The sequence below is a fragment of the Teleopsis dalmanni genome, chromosome 2 (assembly GCF_002237135.1).
Source record: "Teleopsis dalmanni isolate 2A chromosome 2, ASM223713v2, whole genome shotgun sequence".
NCBI lineage: Eukaryota > Metazoa > Arthropoda > Insecta > Diptera > Diopsidae > Teleopsis > Teleopsis dalmanni.
Window position 1 is genome coordinate 126,901,847 of NC_051847.1, and position 12,718 is coordinate 126,914,564.

At 27.2% G+C, this 12,718-nt stretch overlaps 2 protein-coding genes across 6 annotated transcripts in view; one reads left to right on the forward strand and one right to left on the reverse strand.

Annotated features, from left to right (window-relative positions):
• Nucleotides 1-2,577: 2,577 nt before the first annotated feature.
• LOC119682852 (snRNA-activating protein complex subunit 4-like) lies at nucleotides 2,578-5,450 on the forward strand. Its single transcript, XM_038096377.1, has 3 exons — nucleotides 2,578-3,281; nucleotides 3,344-3,890; nucleotides 3,942-5,450. The coding sequence occupies exons 1-3, from the start codon at nucleotides 2,703-2,705 to the stop codon at nucleotides 5,363-5,365; spliced, it is 2,550 nt and encodes an 849-aa protein (XP_037952305.1). The 5' UTR covers nucleotides 2,578-2,702; the 3' UTR covers nucleotides 5,366-5,450.
• Nucleotides 5,451-10,561: 5,111 nt separating this feature from the next.
• Nucleotides 10,562-12,718, reverse strand: part of LOC119684295 (HEAT repeat-containing protein 5B) — a 42,084-nt gene continuing 39,927 nt past the window's right edge. For all 5 annotated transcript variants that reach the window (XM_038098307.1, XM_038098305.1, XM_038098304.1 and 2 more), the window contains one exon: nucleotides 10,562-11,007. In XM_038098307.1, the coding sequence (XP_037954235.1) occupies nucleotides 10,679-11,007 (329 nt within the window). In that variant the 3' untranslated portion in view covers nucleotides 10,562-10,678. The remainder of the gene's footprint in view (nucleotides 11,008-12,718) is intronic.

Here is a 12,718-nt window from a genome sequence, read left to right on the forward strand (position 1 = left end):
ATGATACTTTGTCGCGTATCGCGTCAATAATGGAAAGAGGCTTTCTGTATACACGAATCGCTGAACACAATAACATCAGCAATGACTAAGCATTTTTGTTGACTTGGCAGCGGTGAACGATTATTATTTATTATAATTTATAATTATTATTATTACAATATTATTAGTTAGATAAAGTTGTTTTCTTCTTTTCCATGTATTTAGAATAGTAAGATTAAGTAATTAACCTAATCTAGGTTAACTTCTAGTTTTAAGTTATACTATTTAGATTGGAGACAAAGATTACGTTAGGTTTAAGTTGATATTTTTTAAGTGTATCTTGTAAATAAAATAAAATGCACTAAAAAAATATAGCTAAGCATGTAGTCTTATTTCTTCTCTATTTGGATCGTGGTCATTCAGTGTTGAAACTTCTTATGGTTCTTAACATTCTAAAGCTTGCTGCTTTCTTTTTAAAACAACTTCGTTCTTTTCTAAAATAGCAACTCAATTAAATTTTAAACTTTATTTAATATTTACTGGCCGTACTTACCAATATCCAGCTCTTCATCCAGTTTCTATCAAATGTTGAAGAAAGAAGTGCTATTGCACGTTTGTTTTCTGTATTCATTTATTACATGCATATATTAAATTGTTTTCATTTTCTACGTTCAATTAATTGATCCATGATCAGTTAATAAAATTCTGATAACATACAAAATTAAATATATTCTGTTTACAATCGAAATGTGAACAAAGAAAATCTCTCCCACAACTTTTACAAAATTTTCTGACTCTGACGGTTTTTTCACATCCAATAAGTAACTTATGGAAATGAAAACTAAAGAAAACTTAGAGCTGCTTAAGTAACTTACTAAGTGAGCAGTGGAAACATGCTATAACTTACAACTATAAATTTAGTCAAAGATTTATTTCAATGTTCACATAAACCAGAAGTAATAATAAAAATATATTATAAATAATAACACGAATTTTATCTTTTCACTCATTACTATCTTCTACTCAATTCCTATTGGTTTTGTGTACTGAAACGTGGAACCAGTAAAAATTGACGCAAACTTTACTTATGGCTCACTTATTTTGCTGCAGTTAGTGAATTAAAATGCTTTGATCCTGTTGAAAAAATAATGAAACCAATATATCCACAATATTTCTTTTCTGTATTTTTTTAATATTTTCTTTTTACTTTCGGAAGAGAATAATGAACAGCGAAAGTAAAAAGAAATACGCAATTTTTGAATACCAAATAAATGTTAAATTATTTATCAAAAAGTTTTATTATTTCAATCTACAGATTTCATCAAGTATAGCAAGCATCAAAAATCAATCCATTAAACTAATTTCCAAATATTACTCAAGTGTGGCATGGACCTATAGAAACACAATTAATATTGTGTTTATTCAGAAATTGCTTATTTCTGTATTGTAAAGTATTGTTCTTTTCAATACGTATTAAGGGTATTCACTCTGTCTTACAAACTCATTGCAAGGTGCACATTTTCAATGCTTTTATAATTAGTTTTTTTATATTTCATACACATCAATTGTTTTTACTAATATAGTTATCGTAATAATAACAGAGGCTAATGAACACTGACTCTGAGCTTCGAAATAAGCGGTCTTAAAAGAAACACATAAATTAATATTTAAATATAAGATGGGTATTTGGCAATACTCAAAACAACTGTGTGGTCACGCGGAAATTCTATTAAATAAAAATAATAAAAAAAATTTTTGATTAAAATTTTGCCGGGCTTTAGGTCGCACTACACCTATTGATCAAAAAACAGCACTAGCAGCAAATTGTTGCTATTTCGATGAAAACTCTTCACCGGGAGAAAAATCACAAACGTATAACATTGCTAGAAATGCTACGTACCAGATGGTCAACAATTAAACCATAAGAGGGATACTGAAGGCTTAGCACAAATTTATAGATCATTAATCAAAAATTAATTGCTATTTCTATTTGTATATTCACAAAAAAATTTAAAAAAAATTTTTTTTCTAAATTTGTTTTTCTTTTTGGCTTAGTCAAACACTTGTTGCCATTCTTATTAAAAATTAATTTCCTTCTTCATACTTTTTTGTTTTATTATTTATGTGACTTTTGACATTTTAATCTTTTTTAAATAATTGTATTTGTATAATTTGTAATAACACTGAACATGGCCTACGAAATAGACTGAAATAATTGTTAATAAAATATATTACATAAATTAATCATTGTGATATTTTCATTTAATTTAAAATTTGTTTTTTATATAATAAAAGTTAGTATATAAAAATATAAATTCAAAACCACGACCTAAAGCCCGGCAAAATTTAAATCATAAACATTGAGGTCGACACTAATACAAACATTCTAAAAATTTTTTGTTGTAATTTACTACTGTTCGATAAAAACCTCTCTATCGAAATCAATTTAGTTTCTTTTGTCAAAACAGACGTTAATAAAAATCAATTTAATTCAGTTATTATTAAATTTATTAATAGTAGACCTAGTATACCACAAAACTGGTATAAGATATTTGAATTTAACAATTGGTCTAACTTTACTAAATGCCAAATGCAACACTGATCCATACAGCCGTGTATGGGACTACATTTTAAAATTGTATCAGTGATACAAGCGAGCGGTAAAGGTAGTGTTGAAGTAGTTTACAATTTTGTGGTTTTAAAGAATTAAATCGCTATTTATTATGGAAAATAGCGATGAGGATGATACGTCAAGCGATTCAGTCGATGAAACAGAAAGCGATATTGAAGACATAGAGGAAAATGCTTGGACAGATAAGACAGCAGTAAATGACAGTCAACTTGACACAGAAACTATAAAAATTGACTGCGAACAACTCGTTAAAAGCTTACATCGCTTAATAAAAGAATTGCCAAATAAGGAATATGGTTCTACAGTGGAAGATGCTTTAAAACTAAATGAAATCTTAATAGAACAATTGGAAAATTTAAGAAAACTGTTTATGTCACAAGTGGCGCGGATTCGGTCGCGGCTGAAATTGAATGCAATGTTGATAAAAGTAAACAAGAAAAGGACATACAACAAGGTCTCTATTCGAGGTGCATTACTAAAAGGTGCCACATTTTATCTGGAAGGCAATATGTTTTTTAAAGATTTTTCCGGGCATGGAGCTCCAAATAATGCTGATTACATCCAACGTAAAAAAGAAGGAGAATTTTTTCCCATGGATTTAGGGTTGGTTAGCAGACATTATTGGACTGAAAAAGATAAAAAATCTCTTGTTTGTGGTATAAAAGAACAGGTAACTTATTGATCATGTGAATACATAATTATTTTTTGATAACTTCACAACTTGTTTTTCAGTTAGTAAATAGATTAATAGAAAAGAAATTAATAAATGTAAGATGGGAAAGTAAGGAAGATTATTTGTGCTCTTCTAAATTAAAAGATTTATTGGATAAAGTGGATGCTAAATTCTCAATGGATTGGTTTCAAATTTCTGCTGGGGATCTCAAACATAGACATTCTGAAACATCATGTGAGGCAATATGGAATGTTTTTCTACATCCGTCACTTAAACGTTCAAAATGGTCTAGAGAGGAAAATAATCGCCTTATAACAGCTGCACAAAAATATAATTTTCAAAATTGGGAGGCTATTGGAAAAGAAGTAGGCGGTCGTTCTGACTATCAGTGTTACATACAGTACAGGACAAACGCCTGCTATAACTTACCAAATCGTTTTAAAAAGTGGGATAAAAATGATGATGCTAAATTAATTGAATTAGTAAATAAAAATACCACCAATAATGTTACTGATTGGACAACAGTAACATCTTATTTTAGGTTCAAACCTAAAGGTGACGTTATAGCGCGTTACACCACCAGATTAAAGCCAAACATAAATCATAGTAAGTATCAAAACATTTATTAAAATAATATAACATATAAATATGTTTTAGACCCATTTTCACCAGAGGAAGATCTCCTACTTATTGGTCTTGTTAAAAAGTATGGAGAAAAATTTAACGCTATACCACGTCAAATGTTTCCCGATCGTACTATTCTACAACTACGTAATCGCTACTTAAATACCCTGAAGCATCGTCATAGAAATACAACGTGGACGTACGAAGATGACAAGAAATTAGCAGAGTTTGTTTCGGAACATGGTACATCAAGTTGGTTGCAATGTGCTGAATTGCTAGGCAACCATACACGTACTAGTTGTCGTACACGTTATTTAACAATTAAAAAATTTTATGAAAAAAATCCAAATTCAAATCTTAAAGACTTACCACGACACAGAGTTTTAAAAAGTGATAATTTGATTAGAACGGATATGTACCAAACTCAACTTAAATTAGTAGAAACTGAACAAACTAATAAATTAAAATATCAGTCACTTAAAACTAAGAAACCAGGAAGATCGGTAAGATACTCAAAGGAGGAGAAAGAAAAGTATTTATTTGAAACATTGCAGTCATTGGAATCAGAAATGCATGAGCGTTTTAAATTTGGCCATGACTACAGCGTGTTCAATGCTTGTTATACAAAATGGCCATTAAGCATTTTAGCTAAAAATATTATGGCGAATACTTTAAAAGTACATACTCCAACACCTATAGATCATGTACTGCTATCTCACATTCCAGTCTGTTTTCAAAAAACAGTAGCAGAGAACATGCAAATATCCAACAAAAATTTAGACTGTTTACCACCTAATTACTCATCAACAATTGGATATAGAGCACTTTGTTTGTTAGGAGATGTTTCTAATACGAAAAATGAAAAAAAGGTATATCAAAGTGCCGCTGTAAAGCTCTTTGAAGAGCGACTAATGTCAACGTTTTTTAGCGTTGCTATAACATGTACCTTGAATCCAACAAAACTAAACACAAAACCACTTTGTTTAATAAATGAAGATGATCCATATAGAAATAATGAAGAAAAGATCGTTTATTGCGATAGATATTACATAATACCAACAGATGTGAATGAACCACAAAAACAAAATAATGAGATCAGTAGTAACTCAAATTTAATTATAAATAATGAAGATTGTTCCAGCTTAACTATAAAAGCTGAATCAACTGAAGAACCTATTTTGAAAAGAAGAAGATATTTGCAAAACAACGTATCTTCAGACGATATAACAAACACATCAAAAACTATTAATGGAAGTGCAACTATATTAGGTAATACCGGTAGAGAACTTGAAAGATTAGAACTGCCGTCGTGTAGTTTAGAGCAGCCTGGTACTAGTACGAATAATAGCATAGATCAAATAAAAATTAAAACGGAAAATCGATTTGATGAATTAGAACATTGCCATCTATATTTAGATATAGTTAAAGAAGAACACGTAGTTAGTGAACCTCAATAAAATTTGTTTTGTTAATTTATATTAAATAATTTAAATCCATATAATTTATATTATTTATAACTAAATGAATGATAACCTTAAAATATCAGCGTAAAATGCTTTCTTTTTAATTTTTAAACCTAATAGATAAATTTAAAAAAAAATTGTTTGAAAAAATGATTATTTCAAAAATCATATTTTATATAATGAACTCAAATTAAGTCTGTAATAACGTTATAACGTATAGAAAAATATTCAAATATGTGAAAAAAAAATCAATAACACAAATTGATTTCTAATGTCCGTTTTGACGAAGGAAACTATATTCTTAATATAAACTATTGTTTTCAATAGAATGTAATAAAATTGCAATAACAAAAACTTTTTTATTATTTTTGTTATACTAAAAATGTAATTTTCATTTATTGAAGTAAAGTAAATTTTAATTTCTAAATTTATTCGAAATTTATTATTACTTTGTTCAAAAAAAAAAAAATTAGTAAAAAAAAATTCTTTTTTTTAACTGCAGAAAACTATATTTGGCATTTTTCGTTCCAATAGTGTAACCAGAGCAACCAAACTAGCCTATCGTTTTTCATTAATATCCATTAAATCATGGTAAAAATCATATATAGGGTGGAAGTTTATTTCTAAATAAATGGTTATGTAAATACAAAAATGATCAAATAAAAGCTTGATTACTAATTTTTTGTGGCGAGAATAAAATGATCTCGAAGTAAAAATTAAATTAAAAAAGAGATTTTGAATTCCTTAATTTATTCGAAATTTATCGAATAAATTTTACTTTATTATTTCATTTATTATTTAAATTTTAATTTATTTTTAATTATTTTTTAAAAAATTAAACAAACAATAAAAAAATTGGAAACAAATAGTACTGAAATTTAACAATTAAAAAATAACTATAATTAATTAAACTATAAAATTTTTTTTAATTTATTTATCGAACTGTTTATTAAAATGATTATATATTTTTTAATCTACCTGTAGTTCACATCTTGTTAAATAATACACGTCATTCTTCAATATGTAGTATTAATAATATTAACTTATAATCGCAATCCTGATGATGACTCTCAAGGAGTGTCTAAATATAGAGTATAATAAATAATATTAAACGTTGAATTATTTAACAAGAAGGGACCCAGAGCCAGATTAAAAAATTTATAAAAAACCATCACAATTAATTAATTTAAATATTCTACAACTGGCTTATTATTTATTATAGTAAAATTACAAAATCGGGACTTTTAAAGGTTTAAAAAAAAAATATTGATTAAGAAAATCTTTTTTTATACTGTGAATTTAATTTGTTACATACATATATACATATAAAAATTTGTCTCCCTGTATTTCATGAAATAGCATAAGAAGTAATTATAAAAAACATGAATAAAACTTACCGGCACGGCACAAATATTTAATATATGCATAACGCTTAATAAATAATTTATTAAATATTTGTATGGTTGTATGTGAAGGAAGTCTTCTGTGTTGTAGAAGAAAAACATATTTAAAAACAAAACTCAGTTAAATTATTTATTTTTAATAAAACACAATATTTTAAAAACTAACTACAGTATTTATTTTCAAGAACAGAAATTTATTATTCACTTTTAATTTAAAATAATTTATAATTTTAATAAACAAATAGAAATCTTTTCACATATACAGTAATGTAACTAAAAACAATATTTTGTTTATGACCGGCAACAAAAGACTAAATTGAAAATATATTGAGCGACAGCCAAAAAATTCCGTTTTGGTCAATTACCGTTTTGGAAGATGAATTTAATCGACATTGTTGCATTTTTATTTAAACAAAACATTTAAAAATAAGTAGAAATTATTAATTCATCTAATTAGTAATTAATTACTTCATTTTATTGTTGTACTTTGTATAGAGTTCATATTTATATGTTAATATATCAATTTTCTTCTAATTTATTGGAAGAGTTAATTTCTGTTTAATTTATTATGTATAAAAGTAATTTGAAAATAATCAATAATATTTAATGAAAAAGGATTAGTAGGCTGCTCTAGTTGCAGTGGCAAAATTTCCACAAGGGTATAAATTGTAAAAATATATATTTTGAAAGCCCAAAAAAAAAACAATAAAAAATCATTCATTAGTTGTTGCTTCAGACATTATTTTTTTTTTATACTGACAGTAAGTAGACTTACCAATAAAACAACAAAAATATGAATAAACCAAAAGGGATTAAATAGTTGAGATTTTTTTTTAATTTAAATAATTCAATAAAATAATAATTAATATTATTATAAAATAAAAAAATAAAGACGTAGGGTCTTTATAAATAAAATAATATCTCTAATAAAACGAAATAACCATTTTTTAAAAAAACAAATTAATCACAATATGTTATAAGCTATTTTATTGTATCATTTTGAAGACTGTATACAAATTTTTGTACAATTACTTGAAATCAAATTTTAGAGTCAACATTTCCATACAATTCATACAAATATTCTTTCAATCAAACAAAAAATGCAGACTTTGAAAAAAAAATCCAAATCCTTTTTTGGGAACATTTTATGAGTGTTCTCAGTAAAGCTTCATAATCGCACGAATTGTATGTTTGAAGAATTGCGGTCTAATCTTTTAAATAGATTTAATTAGTGCAAATCAAGTGAATTTAAACAATTTATTGCATTCGACCACCGGTATCTTTAGAACGGAACCTGAAAACTATTACAAATGAATTAAAACAGATTTGGAATCCATTCAATTCCGCATTTTTGGATTTATTATGATGATTCCATTTGTTTTGCCCTCATATATAAACAAAATGTTCGAAAATGTAGAAGAATTTCTTTTACAAATGGACTCTATTAGGATGGTTTTGGTTATATTATGATAATTATGAAAATTATATGATAAACCATTAACACGAAACAAAAATTATTCATATTTTTGATACCTCGTCATGTCGAACCAAATGATCTTATCTGTCCATCATTTAATACTGAAAACACTTATAAAGATTTTTTACAGTTTTTTTTTATTATTTAATAGCTCTAACATTTTTCTTCGCTGCTGACGGAGTTTTAATTTCTTTTGTTATATTATTATTGTTATAACAAGGGACAATGGTGTACTGCGATCTATGGAATCTTTTGCACTATTCCTTGAAAGACTCACCTAAAGTAATACGACGATTTTAAATAAAAATATCTCTTGGGTCAAGGTCTCTAACATTAATCAATTCGATGACAGTCGTATGAAGATAGTTTGCTTTTTCTTTTTTTTGATATTCACAGAACTCGTACAGATAAGATAAGAAAAGTTTCAACTTTAATTTCACAGGATCTGTAGGTGTCAGCTACGTTTAGTCGCATCATTGAAAGGTGGTAGAAAACGTAAGCATGTCCAGTTAAGAAATAAGTGTCTAAACAGAGTTTAGTCTGTGAAATCTGTTTTGATTGTTTTGGAATTGACACAAGATTTCTCAAAACTAATTTTTAACGTTTCTAGGTATTGATTCGGAGGAATATATGGGTTCTATTAATGGAGACATTATGCTCTTATTCGCGGAACTGTTTTCCAGGATGTAAATATATATTTGTGTTAAGTTGAGGGTTATTACTCTTATAGTGTACCATAAGAGAGCAACGCAAAACCTATTTACAACATAAAAACAAAAACACATATACAAAAATAACTCTGTTGTCTTGTGTACAACAGGAAACAGTTTTTATGTTAAAAATTAATTTAAATAGATAATGTCAAATAGTAAACTATCTACTGCAAATAAATTATTGAATTCAATATTGAATTGAATAAATTATTGAATTTGCATTTGATGTACCTTCTGCTCAAAAAGTACTCGGATTTTGTAAATAAAATACAAATTTAAATTTTATTCCAAATTTATTTTATCTCCTTCAAAATATGCTCCTTCTAAAGCGATACACATATGCCAACGCTTAACCCAATCTTCCATACACTTTTCGTAGGCTCGTGAAGGTATGGCTTTTAGTTCCTTCAGCCAATTTTTTTTTTCCGATACAATCGACTCAAAACGCTTACCACGAAGAGGCAATTTGAGTTTCGGGAACAGGAAAAAGTCACACGGATCCAGATCTGGCGAATATGGTGCCTGAGCGATGACAGTGGTGCCGTGTTTGGTCAAAAAATCGCGTACAACAAGAATTTTCTATACTAACAATCGCTAAATGCACTTAAGGTAGTTTCACATTAACAGCTATTGTAAACAAACTAATTGACAAATGGTACCAAAAGAAGGGTGTAAATGTCAAGGAAGGGTGTACCAACATAACAAAAAAAAATTTTTTGAAAAGGGTCTATTACTTTAGGAGTAGTTAACAAACAACGACATCCGGATACTTTTTGAGCAAAACTACAAAATGTAATAAACCTTTAGTTCTCCACTTAAACGTTACTAATTAATAACTTTAGTAGAATGTGATTACGGTATTAAAGCTTATAATATTTTGATAATTAATTGATAATTAAGAATTATTTTCATTTAATATTTAATATATATTCATTTAATAGAATTTTTGCGGTATCCATACAGCTGGTTCGATTGTCATCAGTGTTAGAGATCGCTTCCTGACACTTACAGTTCAAAACATTGTGTAATGGCAAATAAAATTAACAAATAAAAATTAAATTTGCAATTGGTTAATGCCTTGATATATAAATATTTTTTAAATTGGTTGATGCAATCCAATCAAGAACTACTTTCTTGGACAAATGATATCAAAACAGGGAAATATTATTGTTAATATTTATATGAGGATATCAATGAACAAATAAATATATAACATTAATTTTTTTTTTTAAATATCATTAAATTTATATAAGATAAGTAGTTCTCCCCTACTTCCATGCCGTAAAGAGTTTGTAAAAAATTGATTTGATGATTTTTTTTATAATATAAGTATTTATTACATATATGTTATATAGAATTTTGATTAAACTAATAATAAAATTTTATATTTAAATTATATATCGTTGATATCTGCTTTTGATGGAAGTTTAAGCTGTGTACATATATATAAAATAATATTTTATACAATAAAATAATTTAATATTAAAAACATACTAATACAGACGTTTCTTTATTAATAAATACCTTAAACGAATACTCTCATAAAATAAAATAATTTATATATAGATTAAAAGTAATGTATTAAAATAATGTAAATTAATTATTTTTAGTATAATTTTAGTATAATTGCATAAACATCACATATATTTGTATGTAATTTCAACACTTCGTAATACACGTTTCCAAAAAGTGTACTCGTATTATCCCCTCGAATTCAATGAAAATTGCTGAAGTCTGTTTTCAGTTTGATAGTAGGTTTCTGCGGCTTTTGTGCTGCACCCGCACTTCGATTATCGTTCACTTTGTTCGCAATGTTTATTGTGTGCTGCTGATTTCGTATGGCTACCTCAAGTTTTTGACGTAACTCCTGTGTCTGTCCCATCAATGTTTTGAATTCCTGTGGATATTTGGGTCCAATTTTCATTAACCACTGTAATGATTGCTCATGTAGCTGCCGTTGATATTTGGGTAGGGTACGCAATTTACTAGGCTCAGCCAAAAAGTTGATGAGCACAGGAACAAGTAGTGTTAGCATTTGAATACCTGAAGAAAACAGTTAAGTTTGTTATTAATTTTAAAATGCTTTTTTTAACATTTGTATGAATTGTTTACAAAGCAGGCATTGTTTTTAAATTATATAGAAAGCGATCAATTAAACAGTTATTCATTCACATATCATCAGATCTATATCAGTTTATGGGTAGATACTTTTTTACTGAATCATAATGACATATGGAGATATTATATATTAATAAGCCAAATTTTAAATTATTTATGCATTTAATCGAAATATACATAATTTGTAACAAATTAAAATCATATGTAGTTACTGTTAATAGTTATAATCGATATTTTTTAAGTGGTACAGAATTTAAAGTTACATAAAAAAAAGCACATATAACATAAACATACCATAAATACATATGACTGGATATGACTCATTTCAGTCAATTTTTGTTATTTGATATATATACATTAATATATAATTTAAGGAAAAAATTGATGAAAAATTATTTCAGAAATATGGCTGTCACATCAGTGTCTAAAGAATTTCCTCCTGGAGAATAAATTTTCTATCACTTTCATAATTAATTGAGATCATGCGCTTAAAATTTAGAGTTTGGAAAGGAAATAGGAATGCTTCTGGAAATTATACTGTCATCATGCTCGCCTAGAAGTAAGGTATGTAACATCATTCCTACGAACGCCATTAATAATGAAATTTCGATTTGCTAAATTCTTTATCTAAAACCTAAAAGGTTTTGGGAATGTTGTGAAATCGTTAAGTTAGATCTCAATAGTTATAACTGTTTTACGACGGAAATAATTTTAGAATTATTTATCGATTAGCCAACTAAGTTAGGCGATTTTGTAAATATCAATTTTTAATCGCTATCACATTAAAAAGAGCGATTCAGAGGGGTTCAGAAGTAATCTTTTTTCATGTAGTAAGATGCATTATACTGTTTATTTCAAATTAAATAGAGTCTAGTGATTGCAATCGATTTTAAACAATGAGTAGGATAAAACAATATGAAAAACTTCGTAATACATTTCACAAATAGTTTAGATTAATTATAATTGTGATCCCAGGACTATTGGAATTGTGTTACCGTATAAAACTCAAAAGTAGGCACGTATTCATGGAAGGAGGTTTGAGGGGCTAAAACTTTTGAAATATATCGTTGTACTACAGTTATATACATATATATTCATTAGCAAGGGGTCATGCTAGTTTATTAGATAATATATATTTTTTTTTTAATTTTATTGAAATGATACTTCTGCCAAAGAATCTATAGTACAAAGAAGTGCCACGCTCATACAAACGAAATACCCACTTTATTTTGCTGGTGGATTTATAATAAATCCTCATGCAACAATGTTCGATCGAGTCACAACTGGTATGATGTTCAGTTCAAACTCATTGCAACCCACAATTGTTTTTATACGCCTGTTTCTTTTGCCTTTCTTGTTTTTATTTGTCTATTTAATTAATATACATGGATTAGTAACGAAGTGAATGGTAAAGAAATCCCTCAAATAATTTTTCGATATACTTTGTTGCTTTATCTTCTTGTACTGGAAAGCCCCGTATTATAGGAGTAAAGAGTAATAGAATATATTATTTTTTTTATTGCAAAAAATGATGCACTACAAAAACCATTATGTATGTACAAATGTGATATTGGAGACATGAAGTCTACAGTATATTAATATGTATGTTTTTATTGCACATTTGTGCATATACATA